The sequence below is a fragment of the Pelophylax lessonae genome, assembly GCF_965119305.1.
Source record: "Pelophylax lessonae genome assembly, chromosome: 2".
NCBI classification, from domain to species: domain Eukaryota; kingdom Metazoa; phylum Chordata; class Amphibia; order Anura; family Ranidae; genus Pelophylax; species Pelophylax lessonae.
The window spans coordinates 400865464-400892890 of record NC_138769.1 but is presented as its reverse complement, the minus strand read 5'-3'; the positions used below and the strand labels follow the sequence as shown (position 1 = coordinate 400892890).

Genomic DNA, 27427 nt, shown 5'->3' with positions numbered 1-27427 from the left:
CTCTTTAGAGAAGCAGAGAATATAACCATTTGTTCAGGAATGGACAAAAGTTCAAGAGTAGGCTATGACCTGGCATAATTAATTTTCCCCTAATGAAGGAGGTGCTAGTGAGGGGCTGAGTTATACTAAATCTAGGGGATGGGGAAATTGTCCAATCCTGGATAAGATACGCCCAGATTTAGGAGAGGGATAAGATTGTTCCACGAATTGGGATGGCCCAATGCAAGCCTAGGAGAGAGAGGTCTATATTAGTTTAATTCTTGGGAGAGAGGGAGAAGGTCCAACCCCTACAGGGGGGGCCCCCATTATTACACCACTGGTAAATATCAGGACATCTAGCACTTCTATGTATACATGCTTCTCCTATGCATTCTCTGTCTTGCTGTTTGTATATTAAGGTTTTGAGTATTATACTCTATATTCCTTCATGTAATAATTTTTTCAGTTTTTCTGTACAATAAAATGCTGTGTATTAGCTTAGACTTTTACTACTGACCACTACATTTTCATGGTGTTCAAGCTTTCACTTTTGGTCAAAGAACTCCTAACCCAACCCAAACCATATCGAAGATATATTAAGTCACAAAATATAACTTTCCGGTAACATCCTTTCCCACTCTAAGGGCAAAAGTTCCCCCCCCCCTCGATAGTTTGAGATTTAACCCCCTTCCCTGATCAGGCCATTTTATGCGATATGTCACTGCGTTACTTTAACTGATAATTGTGGTCATACATCGCTGTACCCAAACCCTCTGCAGTGTTTATTTTTTGCGCTTAAAAAAACATTTTGAAAAAAAAAAAAAAAAGGGGGGGGGGGGGATTTTTTACTTATCGTATTCATTTCTCTGATGTTCATTGATGGACACAGCTCTGGGTATTCATAGCGATTGGGTTATATTGTCCTGTACAGGAGTAGGACACTAGGCAAAAAAAAAATTCTTGCTACACCCATGGGCAGTCCCAGGGGGTATACGCCCTCTCTCTGCTATAGCCACTCCGTTTGGTTACAAGCAGTGTCAGGAGAATTATAACTCCACAGAGGGGTGGGTGCTGTGTCCGTCAATGAACATCAGAGAAATGGATTTTACTGTAAGTAAAAAAAACTCATTTTCTCTTTCATTCACTGATGGACATAGCTCCTGGTATTCATAACCATGACTTCCTAAAGAAGTGTTCAACATGAGGGGTGGGAACAACCAAAATTTTTCTAAGGCTAAACATTAGCCAACCAGGCAACAGGGGCTCAACCAAACAACCGGAGCCCACCTGAAAAAAATACACCCTCAAAGATCAGGTCCTTTAAACAGCAGCCTGCAAAACCTTGTGGCCAAAAGTAACACCAGCAGATGCCAACACATCCACTTTATAAAACTTTGTAAAAGTGTGCACCGTCGACCAGGTGGCTGCCTTGCAAACCTGCATCACTGACACCTGAAGACTGAAGGCCCACAAGGCCCTAAGCGCCCTAGTAGAGTGCGCCTTGACCGAGAAAAGAGAAACCTGACCACTGATGGAATAGGCTTAAACCACCGGCTGTCTGATCCATTTGGAAATGGTCGCAGAGGAAGCCGACAACCCTTTGAGGTCCATCCATGAGCACAAATTGAGTCTGACTTCCAGAAAGACTTTGTAGCAGCCAGGTACACCCTAATTGCTTGGACCACATCCAAGGCATGCAAGGCAATTTCCTTCAGATGTTTAGGCCTGGGACACATGGAAGACAACACAATGTCTATATTCAAATGAAAATCAGAGACCACCTTAGGAAGGAATGATGGACAGGAGCGAAGCCCCATCTTATCCCTGTGAACAGATAAGGTGAATGACAGGATAACGCCGCCAAGTCAGAAGCCCTGTGCACAGAGGTGATAGCCACCAAAAAGGCCACAGTCTGGGACAATGTAAGCAGGAGACACTCCCAAAGATTCTCAAAAAGACTTCTGAAGAACCGAAAGTACGAAATTGAGGTCCCAAGACAGCAAAGGAGACCACACCCTTGGGACCAAGTGCCGAACACCCTGAAGAGAGGTACACACCAGAGATGTAGCCAAGGCTGACACCTGGCCCTTGATAGTACTCTAGGCCAACTTCTGTTCAACCCCTGTTGAAGGACAAGATTCGAGCCACCGAAAAAGAGCGAGGGGGAACCCCAAGCAATGTAGGTCTTCCATGTACGATGGTAGATCTTACAAGAAGTAGATGCCCTAGCTTTTAACAACCTAGGAATCACCGATTCAGACAATCCCCTATCCTTCATCCCCTAGCTTTCAATAGCCAAGCTGTCAAAGCCAGGGACCGTAAAGCAGGCTGGAAAATTAGCCCTTGGAACAGCAGGTCTTCCCTGAAAGGAAACCGCCGAGGAAACATCAGCAACCAGCCACATTAGGTCAGCGTACCAGGCCCAGCAGGGCCAGTCCGGGGCCACTAAAGTGACTGAAATCCCTTCTGCCTCACTCCTGCGTAGAAGTCTTGGCAGAAGCTTGAGAGGAGGGAAGGCATAAATCAGACGATACTGACCCCAAGGGGACACCAGCATGTCTGTGGCATCCGCCAGAGGATCCTGTAACCCAGCCACGAACCTATGCACTTTACTGTTGAGTAAAAACGCCAACACATTCACACCGGGGACACAACTGAGGAAACACTTCCGGGTGAAGAGACCATTCCCGCCTGCCGACTGAGGAAATCCTCCTGACAATGTTCTACTCCGGGAAAATGAATGGCAGGGAGGCTGGAACTAAAAACGCTCTGCCCACCCAACGCACACTTGTACATGATCCATCCAATGTGCCAGGAACAGCCTGATCCCGCGTAAATAAGGACATTCAGCGGCAGTCTGGATACTTCCTGGGTCCAGACCCCCTGAGCAGAACTTCTGCCGAGGGCGCCTCCCCACCCGGACAGGCTGGCATCTGTGGTGACCATTGTCCAACAAGGGTAGGAAGGATTTTTCCCTGCTGGAGCACCAGTTAACGAAGCCACCAGTCAGGGACTCCCATCCGGGCTCAGCTGAATTTGGTTGTCCAGAGACAGTGGATTCTTGACCCACGTGATGAGAATCTCCCATTGCAGGGACCCCGCATAGATTTGCGCAAACCGGACAGCCTCGAAGGTTGACACTATCAGGCCCAGGACTCGCATACAAGTCCGGAAGGACAATCATCTGCTGGTCAGCAGGAGATGAACTGCAACCTGCAGTGTCTGAAGTTTATCCGGAGGAAGAAATACTCTGTCTAAGGCCGAGTCCACAGAGAGGCCCCAGATAGTCTAGTTTCGTAGAAGGGGCCTAGGCTGACTTCGGAAGAATCAGAATCCAGCTGAATTCCTTTAGAGTTCTTATGGTGATCTCCAGGTTTTCCGCCAGCGCAGCAGAAGACTCTGCTCGCAGAAGGAGATTGTATAAATGCCCAGTACCACAAACCCCCAGTAACAATGCCAGTACCAGGGCCAACACTGTAGTGAAGACCCGGGAAGCGGAGAAGAGATCAAATGGTAGTGCCCCAAACTGATAATGTTCCTCTCCCACTGCAAAGTAGGGGAAGCGATGGTGACCGACACATATTGGAATGTGAAGGTAGGCATCTTTGATGTCTATGGAGGCAAGCATATCCCACTGATGCAGGTTAGCCACCACTGTGCGAATGGACTCCATCATAAACTTCTGCACCCGCACAAAGCAGTTCAATGCCTTGAGGTCCAGGATTGGACAAACCTTGCCCTCCTTCCTGGGAACTGTAAACCAGTTGAGTAAAAACCCCTGAAAAATGTTCCGCAATCGGAACCAGGAAAATCAGAATTCAGGATCTGATGAGACCGAGGAAACAGGGGAAGGAGGAGGCACTTTTTGCTAGCCCGTCGTTCGAAAACCACCTCCACTTAGGACACAAGGGACTTCAGGACTGCCGTCAGTGCATGGATGGATGGTTGGGACCCGCAGCGCACCGCAGCCTCAGAGAGGAGATCAGGAATGGAGATGTACTCCAAAGACTCCATTAGCCACCAGGGAGACCCACAGAATAAGTGTAAAAACACTGCTAAGGGACACCCCCCACCATGCTGGCAGCACCACCCGGTCACCAGCAACAAGCACTAATCGACCCTCAGCAGAGAGGGAGAGGACCCCACCAGACTCACCACCCGCAGAACCAGGCACCGCTAGTTACCAGGAGACTCTGCCCTGCCAGAATGCGATCAGGAAGTGAAAAATATCAAGGATTTAGCACTAGGGAATGAGGAGGGGCTCCCACTGCCGAAAACACCGCCCTTGGGCTCCACTGTTTTGAATGGCAAACCCCCACAAAATGGGCGCCGTGCATTGTAGCCTATAAACTACAAGAAAATGGTGGCACCAGAAGGCTCTTGGACCCAGGAGGTACCCCTAGCCAGAGGACAGGCAAAAGGTAGGATGAGGGACCCTTGCAGGAGCCCCCACCAGGTACGAACCCCCCACACAGCTGACCGTCCAATTGTGCACCCCATCGCCAGCATGGTGCCTGGTCCCCACCCTAGGGGGTGTCCAGACCACTCATACAGACCCCACAATAGTGGAGGGGGGTGCCAGGAAGGAGAACCCAGGGGTCTGATCTCCCCATAGAGGGGCCCCCATCCACCCCAAAACCCTCCAGGGGAAGAGGGGGGAAAACTACTTACCATACCAGGAACTAGGCAGATCCTCCTCTCCATCGAAATCGGGGGCTGTTGGCCCGGAGGAATGCTGCGACTCAGGCTGAAGCCAGGTCGTATGCGACCTAGCGAGATATTTAACTCAGAGGGCAAGCCCTCATCCAGTGGGACTATGTCGCGACTGACCTAGCGTGGAGCTGAGGTCTGCGTGTGCTCGCTGGCCAGAATGGGGTGACCACTGGATCTAGATTATCCAGACCGTTGCCCAGTCTAGCAGTTGATTGTAGGTCTCACTGGAAAAATCCAGGAGGAAAAAGATTTTGCCAGGACCAAAGATCCCAGCAAGGAACTAGGTCCTTACTCCTGACTAGGCATTAAAAAAAAAAAAAAAAAAAAAACAGTGGTTATAGCAGAGAGAGAGGGGGGGGGGGGGAGTATACCCCCAGGGACAGCCCATGGGTGTAGCCAGAATTATTTTCTGCCTGGTGTCCTACTCCTGGAGAGGGCAGTATAACCAAATGGTTACAAATACCAGAAGCGGTGTCTGTCAATGAACGAAAGAGAAAGTACTATTTTATTTCTTGTTTATTGGAGGAACACGAGATTCAGAGACAATTGGAATGTTTAAAAGCGGTGCAACGGAGGGGTGGGCAACTACAAAACTCTAAAAGGTCCACAGAAGAATTGAATTTCTCTCATCCCAATCCTTCCCTCATGCCAATCCTGCACAGCAGACGAGAAAGAAGTTTCAAAGGAGGAAAGGCACAAATTAGGTTTTACTGATCCCGCAGTGCAACCAGAGCATCCACTGTTTCCGCCAGGGGATCCCTGTATCCGGAGAAAAATCTGAAAAAACATCAAGCATTGGAACATTCTCCCAGGTCCAAGCGCTTCAAGTTGGGGTAGTCTGCATGCCAGTTGTCAACACATGGAACGTGATTTGCAAAAAAGTCTGGAAAAGGAAGTCCTGGTCAGAATAAATGGATTTTTGTAAGATCTTACCGTAAAATCCTTTTCTCTTAAGCTCATTGACAGACGTAGTCTTCTTGATTCTCAAGAGCTGGGTTATGTTGTCTCCGCAGGAGTAGGACTAGGCAGAAAGACAAAACGTTCTGGCTCCACCTTAGGGGCAGTCCCTGAGGGTATATCCTCCCTCTCTCTGCTACAGGGAATCAGTTCTGTTCTAAAGCAGTAACAGAGAATTTAACCCAACCCAACTCAATGATAGAGGGGCGGGTACTACGTCTGTCAATGAGCTTAAGAGAAAAGGATTTTACGGTAAGATCTTACAAAAATCCATTTTTCTCTATCGCTCATTGACAGACGTAGTCTTCTTGATTCTCAAGAGCTGGGACATCCAGAAGCAGTGCCACAAAATGAGGGGTGGGATTGACAGAATCAAAATCCAATCTAGAAGGCCCAACCGGAGCCAACCAGAAGTATCAAAGGACTCATCGAGAAAACAGATGAGACCTACCCCACAAATCCTCGAGGTAGACCAACAGTGTCCTCAAACAGTGGCCTGCAGGAACCTTGCGGCCAGAAGAGGCATCTGACGATGCCATCACATAAACCTTATACAATATTGTAAAGGTATGAACCGACTACTAAAACAGTCGCCTTGAAAACCTGAACCACTGACGCCTGATGGCGGAAGATCCAGGAAACTCTAAGCGCCCGAGTAGAATGCGCCTTAACAGGGAACGGGGGATCCCGACCCTTAGATAAAATAAGCCTATACCACCGTCTGTCTGATCCATCTAAGATGGTCGCAGCAGAACAGGCAACCCCTTCTTAGGGTCATCCGTGATCACAAACAGTGAATCCGTCTTACAAATTGAATCCGTAGTATTCAAGTATATCCTGATCGCCCGAACTACATCCAGGGAATGCCATGCAAATTCTCGAGGATGATTGGGCTAAGGACATAGGAAGGACAATACACTGTCCTTATTCAATGAAACTTTGAAACCACCTTAGAAGGAAGGATGGATTCGGATGAAGAACAACCTTATCCCTATGAACCACCAGATCTGGGGAACAACAGGATAATGCAGCCAGTTCCGACACCCTGCGTGCAGAAGTGATAGCCACCAAGAAGACCACCTTCTGGGATAAAGTAAGCAAGGGAATCTCCCTGATATTTTCAAAGGGAGGTTCTGAAGAACCGACAGCACCAAATTAAGATCCCAGGATGGTAACGGCGCGTGCACTGGCAGAGCCAGGTGTCGCACCCCCTGGATGAAATTCCGCACCAAGGAATGAGTAGACAAAAGCTTCTGAAAGAAGATAGCAAATGCTGAAACCAGACCCTTGATAACACTCAAGGCCAGCTTCTGCTCAACTCCCTGTTGCAGAAAGCCAATATTCGGACTACCGAATAAAGATGTAGATGGAACCCAAGGGATTCACATCACACAATATAAGACTTCCATGTACGATGATAATCTTTCTGGAAGTCGCTTTCCTTGTTTTAACTAGAGTAGGAATAACTGAAGCTGACAATCCCTTGTCCTTCAGCACCTGGGTCTCAATAACCAGGCCGTTTAAAACCAGCGATCGTAAAGCAGGATGGAAGATCGGTCCCTGAGACAGTAGATCCTCCCTGAGAGGAAGTCTCCACGGGACGTCCGCCATCAGTCTGACCAAGTCGGCGTAACAAGCTCGACGAGGCCAGTCCGGAGCTGCCAGGATTACTGGAATTCCTTCCTCCTCTATCTTGCGAAGAAGTCTTGGCAGTAACCCAAGAGGAGGGAAGGCATACATTAGCTGGTATTGCCCCCACGGGGCGATCAGTGCGTCTGCGGTTTCTGCTAGAGGATCGCGGGAGCGAGCCACGAATCTCTGAACTTTCCTGTTGAATCGAGATGCCAACAGATCCATATCCGGGGTGCCCCATCGTAGGCACAACTGGTGGAAAACGTCTGGATGGAGGGACCATTCCCCCTGATCCAGAGTCTGACGGCTGAGATAATCTGCCTGCCAATTCTCCACCCCCGGAATGAACACCGCAGAGATTGCTGGAACAAATCGTTCCGCCCAGCGAAGAATGCAAGCCACTTCTTTGGCCGCTCGGACACTCTTGGTGCCCCCCTGGTGATTGACATAAGCCACGGCCGTGGCGTTGTCCGACTGGATCCGAACCGGGCTGCCCTGGAGCTGCTCGGTCCAGTGAATCAGACAAAGTCTGATCGCTCTCAGTTCCAATACATTTATCGGTAACCTGGATTCTTCCGGGGACCAAAGTCCCTGGACAGATAACTGACCGAGAATTCCTCCCCATCCGGATAGACTGGCATCCGTGGTCACTGTCGTCCAATATATTGGCAGAAATGACTTTCCCTGGCTGAGCATCGGAGACCGAAGCCACCAGACCAGAGACTCTCTGGTCTGTTTGCTCAATCGGATCTGATTGTCCAGGGATTCCGGATTCCGATTCCATCTGAGAGGAATCTCTTGCTGAAGAATTCGGGTATGGGACTGGGCAAATGGGACTGCTTCGAAGGAAGCCACCGTCAACCCCAGACCCCTCATGCAAGTCCGAAGGGAAGACCAGCTGTTGGTGGACTGCTGATTGAATCTTTCGGAGTTTCCCTACCGGAAGAAAAACTCTTGTCCTGACTGTGTCTAGAATTAGACCCAGATATTCGAGCCTCTGGGTGGGAACCAGAAATGACTTTTGCTGGTTTACCAGCCACCCGAATTCCTGTAAAGAAATCATAGTAATTTCTATGTTTTGTAGCAAGGTCTGAGGAGACTCTGCATGAAGCAGAAGATCGTCTAGGTAACCTAGAATCGATATGCCTCTTTGGCGCGGAAGTGCCAACATTGGGGCCAACACCTTCGTGAAGACCCGCGGAGCCGTGGCGAGACAGAAAGGTAACGCCACAAACTGATAGTGATTCTTTTCTACGGAAAAACGTAGAAACCGCTGATGTCCTGCGAAAATGGGAATGTGAAGATATGCTTCCTAGATGTCTATGGACGCTAGGACATCCCCTGGATGCAGAAAGGCTGCTACTGTGCGAATGGACTCCATTCTGAATCTTCTTATGTAGACAAAAGAATTGAGTGCCCTTAAGTCCAGAATTGGACGCACTTTGCCCTCTTTCCTGGGTATTGTAAATAGGTTTGAATAAAAACCCCTGAAAGGGTTCTGTCCAAGGAACGTGGACTACCACTCCTTGTTGTAGTAAATCTGTGACTGCTCTCCGCAGATCGTCTAAACGATCCGGGGATAGTCGGCTATTGGAAGGGAAGAATCACGCCGGTGGGAGAGATCGAAACTCGATCTTGTACCCTGACCTTATGACTTCGCAAACCCATCTGTCCGGGATTCTGGAAAGCCATGGATCCGGGAACCGGCGAAGACGTCCCTCCACCCCAATTAATCGGTGGGGGCGCACCTTCAGGCTTTGGACGGTTTATCTTCAGGTCTAGAGGGGGCGGGCTTTTGCTTGCCCGACCAACGACCCCTGACGCCTCCTGCAGGAGCTTTGGAGGACTTAATTTTTTCACCCGCGGGACGAAAAAAACCTCTTGTGAGCAGAAAAAGGCGGCCCTCGTCTTTGACGAGTTCCTTTACCTTTAAAATTTTGCGGTAAAAAGGTGCTCTTTCCACCCGTGAGATCCTTAATGATCTCATCTAAGTTGGCTCCAAATAGACGCTCTCCTAAAAAGGGGAAATTAGCCAATGCTTTTTTGGAACCTTGGTCGGCTAACCAACCTTTTAGCCACAGTGTACGCTTGAGAACCACCGCTGAGACAGATGCTCGCGCCAATAATGAAGTGGCGTCTAACGCCGCATCACACACAAACTGTAACCCCTGTATCATCTGTTCCAACAAATCTGATACCGCCTGAGGGACCTCTTCTAGGTCCCGGCGTAACCACTTGGTCCATACAGTTACAGCCTGCGAAACCAGACCAAAAGCAATTATTGGTCTGAAAGCTGATCCAATCAAGGTAAACATGGTGCGAGACATAGCTTCTATCTTGCGATCCACTGGATCTTTAAAAGACGGAGCGTCTTCTAGAGGAATAACCGTGGCTTTATTCAATCTAGCAATTGGTGAATCCACCACAGGTGGTTCTGTCCATTTCTTAATGAGGGTTTCCTCAAACGGATAACGCCTGTTAATGCGTTTAGAAATAGTAGAAATGCGTTTTGGCAGACTCCATTCTTCTTTGATTGGATTGCCAAAACATTTGGGCAATGGAAAAAACCTTCGCCACTTGATGCGTTTTTAGTCCCAAAAGGGATTTCAGTTTCAGCTATTTCTGACGGAATACCCTGTAATCTTAAGGTTTCTTGAACAGATACCATGAGTGCGTTTACCAACGCTTCCTCTCTGGCTATGGCTGATGCCGAAACATCCTCCTCACTGTCTGAAAAGACAGTACCCGAGACACCAATACCAGATGAAGTACCTGCAACTGCAGAAATAGGCTCAGAGTCTGAATCCGAGGTTTCAGATAATAAGGGGTTAGGCGGGGGTCGCTTACTTGCGCCCTGTCCCTGACAAGCCACTTCCACCCGGGACACAAGTTTCCATAATAGCGGACAATGATTTAATCGTCAGTGGGGTGCTGGAGGATCCCGCAGACCCCTCGAGGGGATCCGGAGGAGATACATGAGTGGCAGGGTCCATGTTAATTCAGGACACCTTTGCCAGAAAACACAAAAAAACTTTTTCTCTTTTTTTTTTTTTTAAAATAAAAAATACCTCTTTTTTTTTTTTTTTTTTTTTTATGTGTCTCCCCCTAGCGCAATAGCGCCCCTCAGAGTACCTACTTCTCGATCCCACAGAGAGAGAGGGACCCCCAAGGCTCACCAACCGATGCAGTGAAGTTTCCAACCAACTGCAGTCAGCGTCTGTCTTTACAGACTGGAAGGAGCTGTTGCTTTTTCCCGGGTAGAAGGACGTGGCTCCGCCCCCTGTGTACGCCTTCCGGCGTTCCCAGCTCTCCACGAGGTAGCTGGGCTCATGAAACATGGCCGCCCCCATACAGGAGACATTAGACTCCAAAAACATGGCGGCCGGCGTGACCTGAGGACATGCATGCACCTGGTCTACGGCAAAATGGCGGCGGACCGCCGAAATCGTTTTTCCCAGCACATCCACCTGCATCTCTGCTGAGTGGCGATTGATAGATCTACAGGAGATACACTACAAATAAGGTAGGATTATACCTCCTATGTCTGCTGTAATGCTACAGTCTGCTGGGTAGAGTGTTAGCTCTCAAACCAAGTCCACTTCCCACAAACACATACTGTATTTACAAGGGGGACTTTTAGTGTCAGATATATACTGACCATGTATGGAGGGGCCCATAATTCATACTGCCTCATAACGAGGAAAGAAAAAAGGGAACGTTTACTCACCATACCGAACCGACAGGCACCCTCTCTTCACAATACCCTCTCCACCGGTTCCGACACTCTGCGAGCCGAAGTGATCGCCACCAAAAAGGCGACCTTTTTGGACAACATAGACAACGAGATCTCCCTGATCTGTTCAAAAGGAGCACGTTGTAACACAGATAGGACTAGATTCAAGTCCCAAGGGGGCAAAGGATCCCTCCTAGGAGGAACCAGATGCCGCACACCCTGAATAAAAGTGCCAACCAAGGAGTTGGAAGCCACGGGACGTTGAAACAGAACGGCCAGCGCAGACACCTGACCCTTTATCGTAGCCAGCGCCAAACGCTGATCGACACCCGTCTGAAGGAAAGACAGCACACGGGAAACCGAGTACGTGCGGGGTGAAAACCCCCTGGACTCACACCAGGCAAAATAGGCCTTCCAAGTACGGTAATAAACCTTTCCCGAGGAAGACTTCCTCGCGTTGATCAAGGTATGAACAACCTCTGGAGAGAGACCCTTCTCCTTCAGGACCTCGGTCTCAACAGCCAGGCCGTCAAAGCCAGCGACTGTAAAGCAGGATGGTAAATCGGTCCTTGAGACAGTAGATCGTCCCGAAGAGGCAGACGCCAGGGGGCGTCGACCGCCAGATTCACGAGGTCTGCGTACCAGGACCGGCGAGGCCAGTCCGGTGCCACAAGAATCACCGTGCTGCGTTCCGAGTGTAACCTGCGAAGGAACCTGGACAGCAACTGAATCGGTGGAAACGCGTACATCAGCCTGTACTGATGCCACGGGGCCACTAACGCGTCCGACGCGTCTGCCCGAGGGTCGCGCGTCCTTGCCACGAACCTCTTCACCTTGTAGTTGAGGCGAGACGCGAACAGGTCCACATCTGGAAGACCCCACTTCGCGCACAACATCTGGAAGACAGCCGGATGGAGAGACCATTCCCCCTGATCCAGGGTCTGGCGACTCAGATAGTCCGCCTGCCAGTTCTCCACCCCCGGAATGTGAACCGCCGTTATCGCCGGGACAGGAGTCTCGGCCCAAGACAGAATGTCGGCCACTTCTCGAGCCGCTCGGGCACTCCTGGTGACCCCTTGGTGGTTGATGTAGGCCACCGCCGTGGCATTGTCCGTCTGCACCCGAACCGGGCAGCCCTGCAGCCGGTCCGTCCAGCGATGAAGACAGAGCCTTATCGCACGCAATTCCAGAATGTTGATCGGGAGGGAAGACTCCCCCTCCGACCAGGTCCCCTGGGCGGACAGAACGCCCAGAACACCACCCCAGCCCGACAGGCTGGCATCCGTGGTGATTATCGTCCACGAGATCGGACGAAACGACTTGCCCCCGGACACCAACGGGGACTGGAGCCACCACAGAAGGTTTTCCCTGGTGCGATGACTCAACGAGATCTGAAGATCCAGAGATTGAGGTCGCCCGTCCCACTTGGACAAGATCTCCGCCTGGAGACCCCGCGTGTGAAACTGCGCGAAAGGAATCGCCTCGAAAGCCGAGACCATCAATCCCAGACATCTCATACACGTCCGCAGAGACGAGTTCGGAACGTCCCTGAGGGACCTGACTTCCTCCTGAAGAGTCCTGAGTTTGTCTTCCGGCAGGAAGACCTTCGCCTGCACCGAGTCCAGTATCATTCCCAGATAGGGAAGACGAACCGACGGACTCAGTGTCGACTTTGGAACATTTATCGTCCAACCGAACTCCTGCAGAGTTTGCATCGTGACAGACAGGTCCTTCTCCAGACCCTGACTGGTCGCAGACCGAATTAGAATGTCGTCCAGATACCCCAGGACAGAAATGCCCTGGGCCCTCAATAATGCCAGAACCGGTGCAAGCACCTTGGTGAAGACCCGCGGAGCCGAGGCGAGCCCAAAGGGCAACGCCACGAACTGGTAGTGATCCTCCGCAATGGCAAATCGAAGGTATCTCTGATGACCCTCGAATATGGGGATGTGAAGATACGCATCCTTCAAATCGATGGAGGCCATGAATTCCCCCGGAACCAGGGCAGCCACCACCGAGCGCAGGGATTCCATGCGGAACTTGCGAACCCGCACAGAGCGGTTCAGAGCTTTCAAGTCCAGAATCGGACGAACCTTGCCCTCCTTTCTGGGCACGGTGAACAGATTGGAATAAAACCCCCGAAATCTGTCCCGATGAGGCACCGGAACCACCACTCCCTGAGCCCTCAGGTCCCGCACCGCCAGGTGCAGATCCCGCAGGCGCTCTGGAGACAGTTGTAGATTTGAGGGAAAAAATCTGCTCTCTGGCCGAGAGAGAAACTCGATCTTGTAACCAGATCGAACGATTTCCAGAACCCATCTGTCCCGCACACGGGCCAACCAGGGCTGAAGAAAACCGAGCAAGCGTCCCCCCACCCCAAAACTGGGTGAGGGCGCCCCTTCAGGCCGAACTTATGGGCCGCAGGTCCGGATTGGCCGGACTTCTGTTTCCCAGACCAGGGTTTCTTCTGAGAGCCCTGGCCTTTGAACGGTTTGCCCTTGTAGTGCGGCCGAAAGGCACGAAAGGACCCCTGAGGGGGCCGAAAATTCGCATGCTTCTTCCCAGAAGCCCCCTTAGCCTTGGGGAAATGGGGCAAGAGAGTGCTCTTACCCCCGGTGATCCCCTTAATCAACACATCCAGGGACTCCCCAAAAAGGCGAGACCCATCATAAGGCAGATTGGCTAAGGTTTTACGTGAAGATTGGTCCACCGACCAACATTTCAACCAAACCAGGCGGCGAGACAACACCGCCACGCTGTGCACACGTGCAGCCAACGGAATCAGGTCCAGGTCCGCATCACACAGATACATGACACCCTGGTGGATCTGATCCACCATGTCCAGGGTCGCCGCCGAGGCCGAATCGGCCACTAGGACGCGCCTAAGCATCTGCGTCCAACTTGCGATCGCCTGGGCCGCCATGAGAGAAGCAAATAGAGCCTTAAGCATAGAACCCGTAACAGAATAAGTATGACGGGCAAGAGACTCCAGTCTCCTATCCGTGGCATCACGGAAAACAGGGGATCCCTCTGCAGGAATCGCAGTGGCTTTGTTCAAAACCGCAATTGCATGATCCACTGGTGGAGGCACACACCACCGTTCATCAGTGGCAGGGGAGAAAGGATAACGCAGCTTGAATTTACTTGGTACCGCAAAAGGCTTGCGCAGATCGCGCCATTGATCCTTTACAGCGTGCTGAAAATCAGCATTGCAGGGAAAAACCTGCGGCGTCCTGCGTTTTCTCTGCGTCCCATAAGCCGCCAAGGCAGCGGGGGGACACACTTCGTCCTGCAAACGTAGCGTCTGCTTAATGGAAGCAATCAACTCATCCATGATTGCAAGCTCTTCAGGCGAGCCAGGGGGAGAATTATCAACCCCCTCAACCTCAGCCTCTACCTCAGACCCCACTAGATCAAGAGAGGAGCGGGACCCCGATAGGGGGGTCCCTGCCAGAACAGCCCCATCACCTTCACCCTCAGAATCGGAGGACAGAGCAACTCTGGGCCGTTTAGTAGATTGAGCAGCCACCAGCATTTGCACCTGGGCAGCAAGGCCAGCCACAATAGTGGCTAAATCCCCCCCTGGGGGGGAAACAGCGGTCCCCTGGCTTTCCACCAATACTGTGGGAAACTTGCCCTCCTGAGAATCCATTGCCCCTGTACGCCAGACAACCAAGGGTTAACTGCCCCCTTTCAGCAAGCGCGGTAAGCGCAGCCCACCGCACACACTCAGGCACAATGAGACCCCCACAGGGAATATACAGACTGAATACAGGCAATGGACAACAGGAATAGAAGGATAAAACCTGAGGAGACCCCGCTGCTGCTGCTGCCTCGACCGGTGTTCCAGGAAAAAGGAAGTGATGCTGCCAGGGCGCTCTATGTAAGCCTATGGAGGCTACAAGAAAATGGCCGCCGTGCATGTAAACCATGCGGCCGGAGCGGGCGCCGGTAAAATGGCGTCGTTTGGCGCCGAAACCGCCGCTCCACAGTGCATAAAAACACACACAATTTCATCCCATTATATGGATACACGTTAGATCGCCGCAGCGATCGCTGTATATGCCCCAACATGCCATTAAAAACATGCCCCACAGCACACAGCTTCCCACACTGCCCAGCCTGACACACACAGTGTCATACAGCTCCCCCCCCCCCTTGCAGCCCACAGCATGCAGCCGAGAGATAGGGAGACAAGCAGTGTGATTTAAAGGCAGGTTACACAGTCCCAGACTGAGACCCCCCCCAGACAGACAGGTCCCCACATAGACACACTTACCTCATATGGCGTGGGGAACCCGCACAGGCGAACAAGCCGCTGCACATGAGGCAGGGAGAGTCGCAATTCAAGACGCACACAATGGCGGTTAAGAAACCGCACAGCGTCCGGTGAGGTAGCCACCTCACCAAACATCCCTGCACCGAACAGGGATGGGTCGTTCACCGTGCCAGGAGCGTTACCTGGCTGAACGCTCGATGGCAGACTGGGAAGCCACTGACCCACGACCTGCGATCAGGGGGATCAGCCCGAGACCCAGTCCGCATGATCCTCTTCGTCCGAAGAACTAACTAATGCTGACAAAAACAACAGCTAAGTAAAGGTAGAGAAAAAACTCAAATAAAATATTAAAAAGAAGAAAGAGTCTGGGACAAAAAGTCCCAGCACAGAGAGAGCCAGCCACTCCTGACAAGCTAGACATTAAAACTGGGATATGGTTGCAGGAAGTAGGAGGGTATTGACTGAGGGGACCACCCCTTGAGGGTGGGATATGTTAAAGCTTTATTGTTAACATATTCTGTTGCCTAGCTACTCCTTCGGAGCAAAGTCTAATACCCCCATATGTGACGAATATGAAGAGGCGGCGACTGTCGGAGGACGTAAGAGAAACATGTTTGCCTTAAGCTGCATTCCTGAGCCACCAGGCCAGAGGCAACCCAGTCTTTGTTGTATGGTGGGTTGGTTTGTTTTGCGGCTAAACAGATTTTTTTCTGCAAAAACAGATTGTATGGATCTAGAACAAAACTGAGCAAAAAGTAACTGCCTCAAATGGTGGCTACCCAGAACTTAAGGAAAATCACAGAGCTCCTTAACTGTAGAGTCCTAGTCTGGGAATGGAAAGCACGTGTTTCCGGACTAGCAGGAAAAATGCACTACTCTTTAGTAGATGCACAGAGGTGCCATTAAAGCTTAATGGCACCCTACTAACAGGTAACATTTTTGGGTATGCATAACCACATGGTGCTGAACTCGCATTTTGAAAAAAAAGTTGGAGTTTTCCTGCATTTTACAGGTACAGCATATCATTCAAATAAATGCGCTGCTGTGCCCTGCAAATAAAGCATGCAGGATCTGCATAATTGTGAACCTAGTATAAGATGTATTCTTTATCTGTGCTATCATAGAACAGGATTTAATACCATTAAAACACAAATGGGAGGTATGTATTTATTCTGTTGTACACCAAAAAGGAGCTACTACTTGAGTTATACAACCTCAATTCCAAAAAAAGTTGGGACACTAAAAACTGCATAAAAGCCCAATACAATAATTTGCAGATCTCAAACTCCTATTTCATTCACAATAGAAATCAGAAAACCTTTCAAAATGTTAAAAAACGCAGAAAATGTACCATTTTAAATAAAAAAAAAAAAAAAAGAAAAAAAGTTATATACCTAGTAACTTATTTTCTAGAAGTCTTTCAGGAAAGCATCTAAGAAGGGTTGACCTGTTTGTTCTAGATCTAGAAGCCAACTAGAAGCATTTCCCAACTGTGGATGTTCTGAAAAACTTGCAGGTGAAGAGTATGACTTCTGAATCCCACCTGCCAATTTTCCAAACCTTGAATGCCCATGGTGGACAAGGCAAAAACATGCAGTCAAGTCAGAATCTAGTCAGCTTCTCCTTGAGCTGTGAGACATCTGGTTCCTCCCCGATGAGTGATGTAGCAATGTCGTGTCTGCTCCTACATCTAGAAATTGCCTGTTCAAAAAATAGTCTATCATGATGCTGCAGCTGTAGATTTTGTAAATTGTTAAGCTGAGAAGAGGGATGAAGTCATGACACCTGGTATCTAACTAAAGTATTGTTGCAACAATTAGATGCGAATTATAAAAGTAATAGAACTCTGCATTATTAGTGCATGTAGTTGAGATGTCAGTTATGTTCAAGGTTCATTCCTAAGACACAAAGCATGTATCCAGTGCATCCAAACAGCAAGAGGAGGATATCGGTTTGAATAATGAATGTATACAGAGAATTCATAAAGCATTTACAGGATCTATGGATTTGTCTGTGTACATTCATTCTTCAACCAGATATGGAGGATAGACAGGATACGCTTGGGAAAGAAGAAAGTAGACAGAACAAGGAAGAACGATTTACAATACAGAAGGAAACATAAGAAAGAAACCTCTTTCAAAAAGACTACCTATTTTTTTTTTTTTTTTTATGTATTGTGATGTCCAGCCGACTCAATTGAGTCAAATATCCCATTCCTAGAGATACTTGCTTCTATTTTAAGGCTACTAAAGTGTGAGTTTCCATCAGTGTTTGAGTAACTGCTTTCTAGAGATCACTAAGGATGTTTTGTATTGGTAATCCTAAAAAGTGGGTTTTCTCAGCAAAATTTTGAAGCCATTCATTAAGGCTACGTTTACATGTAGGCGTTTTGGGGCTTTTCCAGCTCTTAGGATCAGCTCCAAAAAGCCCAACAAGACAAATTCTTGTCATTTCAATGGCCCCTGTTCACATCTGAGCGTTCCGACGCCTTGAGCAAAACGGCAGACGCTCCAAAAAGTACATGAGCTTCTTTTTAGGTAGATTACAAGCGTTTTTGTTAGATGTCAATGCCTGCTTCCAAACAACTGCAAAAAACGCCAATAAAAAGGCCTGTAAAATGCCTATAAAATAGCAACGTCTAGATGTAAACGTAGCCTAAATCAGTGCTCTTCAGCGCTTTAACCAAGTCATTATCCCAGAGCCCCTACTGCTAATTATTTAAGCACCACAAACAAAAATTCAACACGATAAAAGAAAAAGGAAAAAGAAAGAAGAAGCAAACATTTAGGTAACTTATTATTTTTAACCACTACATAAAAACAAAAACAGGGTTAACATTTTTTCTGTGATTTGTACCTTTTTGAGAAGAAACTAGAATTTGGTTTCTAGTACAAAGCATTCTTTTTTTTCAATTTGGTGCTTCAAATATACAAATATACACATTGAAAAAAGATATATAGGTCTCTTATATGTTTGTAGGTGAGCAAAGACATTACCCCACACACCCACATATGGGTAAGAGAATTCCTATCAGGTCTTTTTTCTATTGCTCAGAATGTCATTCACCTCATTCAGTGTTACCGTGGATTAGAATATGTGGGAAAAACAGAGAAGTTCAGTGAACACAGACGCAGCTGATTTTACATAAAATACTGTGGCAAAACATTTTTGGTCATCAGGACAAAACTGTTCTCAGTTTGCTTTGCAGTTATTGAAGGGGTAATACTCCTAAGCAAAGTGGTGACCAGGATCACCTAACATTAAAGGAGAATTTTTCCAGATCTATAAATTGGATACATTCTCCCCCAAAGAGATGCTCCTCCAAAGAGATGAACAAGGATAAGGATCTATCAGTATTCAAGTGATATACTTGCTCCCTTGCTATTGTTGTTCCCCTCAATGTGAAGTGGTTAAAGTGATCCTTCTGATGTATATATGTAGGCACAAATGACTATGGTTAATGTGATTTCCCCTACTTGTGTGTATGTACATTTTTTTACTCCCCCCCCCCCCCCCTCCTTCCCTTTTGGTTTTAGAAGGCTTTTTATGCTCTGCTGGTCTTCACCAAACGCGTAATATCTTGAATCATAAGTGATCATTTTTTATTCCCAAGAGGAAAATGACTGCTTTCACAGTCAACATCTAGTATATAAAATAGTTAAACTATTAGGCGATTCTCTCTAGATGTATGCAATCTATCATTTGAAAAAGCCAAGACCATGTTCAAGCACGGGAAAGCATGGAAATCAAATGAATTACCAGGGGGTCAATGTTTTTAACAAGTTATAAGAGAATGCCAGGAACATCACCTGGTAACATGCATATCTACTGTGTACCACTTACCTTATTTCTTCTGGAAATTGTGCATTGGTAACAAGAAAACTGGATATGCTCTGTTGATGAAGCAATCTGAGAAACTGGTTAATCTCAGGGTACATAATTGGTTCTCCAACTAAAGAAAGCGCACAATGTTTGACAGCCATGCCTTCTTCAAATCGGTCAGGTTTTACACCAGGCACCCCTGGAAGACACAGAACAATTTTGAATAAACTAATACAAAACAATCTAAGACAATGGATGTGTTCCATTTTTTATAAACTTCAGGGAAGGCTTTGTGACATTTACAGCTTTCCCCCCTCAACCTTAAGCATTACCCACACAGCAAAATACTTAACTTCAAAGCCTGCTTCAGAGTCCCTTGGACCTGTCCAGCACTGCACAGCACAGCCTTTGCGGTCAAAGTCCTGGTGGGGTACTGCCTCAGTTGTGCATATACATCAAGACTTTCCTAGAAGGTTGTATCAGCAAAGAATATGAACCAGCCATATAAATGAATGAGGCAATGGCATAATTGGACAGTAGGGGGGTTTACCCAGCCAAAACTTTTTTCCATGCAAAGGATTGGCAGTGCTGAGCAGAGCCATACAGTGAAGAACCTAAAAGTCAAGTATTTTGTTATGTGGTTTACATGGAGGGAGGTAGCCTAAAAGTGAAGTTGCCCAAGGTAAAAAAAAAAAAAAATTATACTGATGTGCTTTTACACTCTTGCTTCCCTTATTGTTAACCCTTTATTGCACCTGTAGTAAAGCCATAGGTAAAATTCTACATATAGAGATGTATCCTGATGGGTATAAACTAAAAAAAAAAGCTTAAAACAAAAAGAAAAAAAAAAAAAAAAAAACAACATGTGTAGGTATCTTTAAAAGCTTAACCTAAATATAAAACCAGACACAATAAGGCTGCATTTTATGTAACCTTTCATGTTTGCTGAAGAAGCCATCATGTAGGCAGGTGCTTGTCATGATTGAATTTCATAAGTGGGGAGAAGGTTGTTGCAGACATGAAAAGTTCGTATAGCAGCATCCTGCCCAGGATATTGTTACACTGGAAGTTAGATTGTGTGGTTAACAAGTTGCATAAGCTCTTGGACCCATTAATTATTGCATCCATCTGAAGCATTTTGATGGGATTTAGCCATAGCAGAGAAACAAACATATTAATTTACTGGTTTGCCCACCAAGTCTGCCCCTACAAGAATAACCCTGGATTTTAAAAGGGCCCGATAATCACAGGTTTTGACTCTGGGCACAATGCACATTTATTATCAGGTGACCCTTACCTGTCAAAGCAAAACACTGTATACTGGCATAAGTCATAAGTGTCATTTGCTACACTGGTACAGGTTTTCAAAAATGAGCACAAATTGCACCTATATAACAAAATATCAAGAACTTTCTGGTAAGGAAAAAGAAGTCTGCTAACATGCTGCATACAACAGGCAGGACCATCACCTTATATTTCAGTCAATACCCTCACATTCCAATGTCGGCATTATTGTGTGAATTGAAGTGGGAATAAAGAACAAGCTAAAGAAAAATTACAAGCAAAGTTCAATCAATGATATAGTGCTCTGCAACCAACTCTGAGCATCCAGTCAATAAATCCCTGCTCATCTGTTACACTAATGTGGGTCTTCCTGACAATTATTAATACCTCTAACGGGCCGGCAGAGCCCCACAGGAAGCAGTTAATCCTATTTTACAAGCTAGAGAAAAGCAGATCCCAGAACAGTTACATTCGTTATCTATGTGGAGTCAGAGTACTGCAGATTCATGGCTTTGTACTGTCATCAGAAGCTCCGATGAGACTCCTATGTTAGGACTTATCGAATGCATGCGGACCAAGCTGTGTGTGAAATTTAGTTCTTCAGCTCAATATCACAAACCGATTGATCTCAAACTGATCAACTACAAAGCTAATAAAATATATATTTTAAAATCTCAGGTATTCAGTCTCAAGTTTTGGTAGTCCTGAGATCACCATGTCTTAGTCATCATTAATAAAAAACGGCTAATAAGACAAACAAAAGACAAATCTATTGTGCACAAGAAAGCAAATGTCTCTGTACAATACTCCGTTATTTTGTTATTACTGAACTGTACAGTAAACAATGCTGAATTGAGCCATTTCCAATATCCTTTCCGAAGTACAGCCTGGAAAACAAACTAAGGCTACGTTCACATGTTGGCGTAGCGGATCGCGGGCAGAATCACCGCGATTCTGCCTGCGATCCGGAAATAATTGCAAATCGTGGGACGCCTGTGCGTTGCCGTTGATTTGCAATGGCACCCCAAACGCTGTGCGATGTTGACGCGATGTACGCCTGCCGAATCGCAGTAACATTGCGCAAACAAAATTGCGAGTCGCATGACACCCCAAAGAAGCTCTTGTACCTTTTTTGGGCGTCATGCGACCCGCGATTTTGTTTGCGCGATGTTACTGCGATTCAGCAGGTGGAAATCGCGGCAACATCGCACAGCGTTTGGGGTGCCATTGCAAATCAAACGGCAACGCACAGGCGTCCCGCGATTTGCAATGTTTTCCGAATGGCGGGCAGAATCGCGGTGATTCTGCCCGCGATCCGCTACGCCAACATGTGAACGTAGCCTAATGGGTAACAGGTTAATTACTTTGCATTAACTGTTTTTTAATAATGCTTGACCTGACACTAATTTAGGACTTTGTAAATAAGCCTGGGACAGACTCCTATAAAAAAACTGCACAAAAAGGGGCCCTATCATCCAGTTTTCCTAAAAATGTTTTGTTTTCTAATAGAGCACTGGTTGTTGAAACTTTCAATAAAGGATCAGACCACTGCAGTGCATTGACACATGTTAACCTGTGTTCCATTAGGGCAGCCCATTAATTTGAAAGGGCTGGCTAAGGTACCAAAAAAGGTGCATGCACCATTTCTAGCAGCAGACTGCAATGGCCATCTATGAAGTTTTGGAATGCCATTCAGGATTATTGGCACTGAGAACACGTCACACAATGCAATACTGTGAATAGGCCCTAAGGGTGCAACTCTTGGGATCAAGTAGTTTCTGATCCTTTATAGGGAAAGACAAAATATCCATCAACAAATGAATAGAACTTTTAAAATTCAAAAATGTAAAGGGGCAATGGACAACATCATTACTTTTCTATAGATTATATACACTATATAGTCAAAAAGTATTCCTGCCTTTACATGCACATGAACTTTAATGGCATCCCAGTCTTAGTCCGTAGCGTTAAATATTGCGTTGGCCCACCCTTTGCAGCTACAACAGCTTCAACTCTTCTGGGAAGGCTGTCCACAAGCTTTAAGAGTGTGTCTAAGGGAATGTTTGACTATTTTTCCAGAAGCGCCTTCCTGAGGTCAGGCACTGATGTGGACGTGAAGGCCTGGCTTGCAGTCTCCACTCTAATTCACCCCAAAGGTGTTCTATTGGGTTGAGGTCAGGACTCTGCAGGCCGGTCAAATTCCTCCACCCCAAACGCGCGCAACCTTTTCTTTATGGACCTTGCTTTGTGCACTGGTGCGCAGTGATGTTGGAAAAGGAAGGGGCCATCCCCAAACTGTTCCCACAAATTTGGGAGCATGAAATTGACAAAAATGTCTTGGTATGCTGACGCCTTAAGAGTTCCCTTCACTGGAACGAAGGGGCCCTGAAAAACAATGACACACCTTATTCCCTCCTTCATCAAATTTGGACCAGTGTACAAAGCAAGGTCCATAAAGACATGGATGAGAAAGTTTGAAGTGGAGGAACTTGACTGGCCTACACAGAGTCCTGACCTCAACCCAATAGAACACCTATGGGATAAATTCGAGTGGAGACTGCAAGCCAGGCCTTCTTGCCCAACATCAGTACCTGACCTCACAAATGCGCTTCTGGAAGAATGGTCAAACATCCCCAAAGACACTCCTAAATCTTGTAGACAGCTTTAATTTAAATTTTTTTTTCCCCATTTTATTTTTTCATTGTTTTTTTTAAGAAAATAAAATAAAAATCTGATCACTTTTATTGCTGTCACAAGGAATGTAAACATCCCTTGTGACAGTAATAGGCAGTGACAGGTATTCTTTATGGAGTGATCTGGGGTCTAAAACCCCAAATCCCTCATTTGCACTTAAAAGTATCCAAAATGCCAAAATCTGCATTTTTGAATATGGCCTTTTATTTTTTTAATTGTTGCCGTTGGCAGCCGAGTAAAATGAAAGTGACGACGTGACGTCGCTTCTGGGTTACTTCATCGGAAGCCCAATCAAAGCCAAATCCGACTTGGCTTAGGACTCTGACCAGCCAGCGGACATGACAGCTGGTCGCTCGAGACTCCCAGTGGGACAGGAAACCCAGGCAAAACCGCGGAAGGCAGCAGGAGGGGACGGGGAGGGGGGGGGGGGGAAATGTCCACTCCTGCTCCTTGTGATAACGGCCGAGCGTCTAATGATCTAATGTTCGAGTTGTCACAAAAGGGCTTGTTGAAAATTTTTTTGTTGTTTTTTCAGCGCAATAGCCAATCGGCTGCAGCACTGATCAGAGTATTCTGACAGCGGACAAGTCCTACCGTCAAAATACATTAACAGCGGGGAGAATTCCTGTAACCACCTTGTTGTGTGGATAAAGGAATCCATTTAGTTTTTTCTTTCAGCTTGCTGGCTGATTGAATAATCATAAAAAAAAAACTGACCCATGTATGCCCATCTTTCAATTTCATACTGCAGATTTATACAGTACATCCGGAAAGTATTCACAGCGCTTGACTTTTTCCCCATTTTATGTCACAGCCTTTTTCCAAACTGGATTAAATTCATTTTCCACAAAATTCTACAAACAATACCCCATAATGACAACATGAAGTTGGTTTTGAAATCTTTGCACATTTATAAAAAGGAAAAAAAAAAAAAAAAATCATATATATACATAAGTATTCACAGCCTTTGCCAATACTTTGGTGAAACACCTTTATCCCCAATTACAGCCTAAAGTATTTTTGAGTATGCTGCGACAAGCTTGATACGCCTATTTTTGGGCCATTTTCAAATCTCTCCAGAGATGTTCAAATTGGGTTTAGGTCTGGGCCACTCAAGGACATTCACAGAGTTGTTCCGTAGCCACTCTTTTGTTATCTTGGCTGTGTGCTTAGGTCCACAGCACTCTAAGAACAGGTTTTTATCAAGGGTGTCTCTGCACATTTCTGCATTCATCTTTCCCTCAATCCTGACTAGTCTCCCAGTTCCTGCCCCTGAAAAACATCCCCACAGCATGATGCTGCCACCACCATGCTTTACTGTAGAGATGGTATTGGCCAGCTGATGAGCAGAGCCTGGTTTCCTCCAGACATGACTCTTGCCATTCAGGCCCAAGAGTTCAATCTGTTTCATCAGACCAGAGAATTTTGTTTTTCATGGTCAGAGTCCTTCAGGTGCCTTTCGGCAAACTCCAGGTGGGCGGTCATGTGCCTTTTATTGAGGAGTGGCTTCCATCTGGCCACTCTACCATACAGGCCTGATTGGTGGAGTGCTGCAGAGATGGTTACTCTTCTGGAAGGTTCTCCTCTCCCCACAGAGAAATGTGACCTGCTCTTGGAAGAGTCCTGGTGATTGTAAACGTTTTCAATTTACGGGTGATGGAGGCCACTGTGCTCATTGGGATCTTAAACGCTTCAGAATTTTTTCTGTACCATTCCCCAGATCTGTGCCTTGATACAATCCTGTCTTAGAGTTCTACGGACAAATCCTTGAACTTCATGGCTTGGTTTGTGCTCTGACATGCACGGTTACTGTGGGACCTTATAAAGACATGTGCCTTTCCAAATCATGTCCAATAAACTGAATTTACCACAGGTGGACTCCAATCAAATTGTAGAAACATATCAAGAATGATCAGTGGAAAACCAGGATGCACCCGAGCTGAATTTTGAGTCATGGCAAAGACTGAATTACGGGGTGTTTGTAGAGTTTTTAGGAAAATTTATTTAATCCATTTTGGAAAAAGGCTTTAACATAACAAAAACAAGGAAAAAGTGAAGCGCTGTGAATGCTTTTCAGATGAAATGTAGCTGTGAGTCTGTAGGCACAGAAGTGTCTAGGCACCCTTCGATAGTAGGAAGTGCACCGCTATACTACAGGAGGAATTCAAAACCAAATAGTACATTTTTCAGACTACTGCTTAGGCACGATTTACATTTTTGAATGTTCCTTCCAACACAGTAAATTTTTTTTTTTTTTTTTAAATGAAAAGTAAGACACAAATTCTGCTTTGATTTGTAGTGAATTATCCACACCATTGGGCAACAAAGCTACTGCTATATGGGATGAGTGAATAATACATAATCTTACAAGGGTAAACATTTTTTTTAGTCTAACTTCAAACACACCTGCTGTTCATCTAATACTTTTTATTTATTTATATATTTTTTAGTGTTTACTTGTTTTCTTGCATCTATACTCTACTTGAGGGATCTGCTGATTCCTGAGCTTTGCCACCAGTCAGTGGCTAGCTGTGGCCACCAAGCCCTGTATGCTTCAATGACAGGTCAGCGGCTGCAGCTATCTGTGGCTCTTTGCACACACAGGGTGCATCCAGAAGATTCCAGTCACTGTCATTTGCACCAGGCATAGTCGCCTGTGCAAATGTAGCCTAAATAACATGCAAAAAGTCATTTTATGTCAAAAACTATACAACACAAAAATACTAGTTGTACCTCCTAACAAATATCAACTTGACAAGCATCTGCTGTCAGCACTAGTTCAACATTATTCTCCATACTGCCAAGTCCTGCAGTAATTACCTAGCATACAAAAATAAAACTGCAAATTAGGAGGAATTTTCTTTCCCTGCAGATTAAAATTTGTATTTAATTTTCATACATAAATTTACAAAAATATTACTTAAAATATTTACTTGGTCTTCTCACCATTATAAAAAAAGCATATTTAGGTTTCACACATCTGCAGCTATATTTCAAAAACCTTTGACAACTTTGCCAGCCCTTAATCATCAACTTCATATTTCCATTATCCAGAGTACCTATTTGGCTGCCTTCATTCCAAAGCATTCACTTCCAAAAGAAAGGAAGAGGGAAACCCCCCCCCCCCCCCACAAAAACAGATGTTTATATCTCTCTCTCACACACACACTGCTACACTCACCTATGTATACAGAAAATGCTCCCATGTGCATATATCTAGGCATACATTTCCGCCACACAGTCAGTCACAACCCCACCTCTTCTCGTCCACTTCAATCCCTTGATTAAGCTCTTAGTTCACACAGCTCGCTAAATTTAGTAGAACAGAAAAACTCCTTCACAGAGTTGCAATCTTTGTTAATAACCACCATAGCTATAACAAGGTGCCTGGGTGGTTTTGGCACCTGCAGCATAAATCAGATCGTTGGGGAAAGATCTTACTGGATAATATCTAGACAAGTTAAAATTCTACTCTTGTATCCTACTTGCAATGGACATACGAGTCAAAATAAAGGCCTTATTAACCTAATTTCAGGGAATTGTACACTGGAATACCTTTTCTCATTCTGCTACGTAGAATGGTAAATTCGGGATTACAAGTGATAGCAGAATTGCATAGATCATAAAAATAGAGCGTGTCGGCCCTTGTACTCTTCCACATACTTGCTCAAAAGGAGTAAGTTGTCTATGAAATGGGCCCTTCTTTAGAAGGGTCTTGCAAAACTGAGCTAAAACAAAAATATAAAATCTAATAAATATAAAAATAAATAAATAAAAATATGCAGCCAATTCCCCTGAATACCATAATTATCCTCCTCTACCAGTGTCCCAAATGGTTTTACATTCTCTATAGCAAGAGCATCTATACTTAATGAAGTAGAAGGGGTCCTTTTAAGAAAGCCATGTCTGGATACTCCAGGTGGGAAGCCTGGGTTGCCCAAGATTGGGGTCTCTGGATCTATATGTGATAAAAATGCTACCGATCTAATAAGGTAGTCCCAGGTCTTCAAAAAAAGCAGCACAACACAAAAAAGAGAAAGAAGGTCGTGCTGATAGAGAGATATCAAAAAGGCAAAGATATAAACTGGATAGGATTTAAACACAGATTTGATCTGGACCCATTGTTAAATGGCTGCTCTAGCATACAGAGCTAAATTTGGTAAGCCCAGTCCCTCTTCTTGTTTCCTCCTAAAAAGCACAACATACCTTTACCGTAGTCTAGAGTTAGCCCAATTACTACTCAGAAAAGCAGATCGGATCACACAAAAGATCTTTAGTGGAAGAACTATAGGTAATGTTTAAAATGTATACGAAAAACGAGTACCAATTTTTAT

The 27427-nt window shown here is 46.3% G+C and overlaps 1 protein-coding gene across 1 annotated transcript in view; it reads right to left on the bottom strand.

Annotated features, from left to right (window-relative positions):
• Positions 1-27427, bottom strand: part of LOC309547200 (S-adenosyl-L-methionine-dependent tRNA 4-demethylwyosine synthase TYW1-like) — a 287271-nt gene that overhangs the window by 90165 nt on the left and 169679 nt on the right. Inside the window, exon 12 of the mRNA XM_082246996.1 lies at positions 19137-19314. Coding sequence (XP_082103122.1) covers positions 19137-19314 — 178 coding nt within the window. The remainder of the gene's footprint in view (positions 1-19136; positions 19315-27427) is intronic.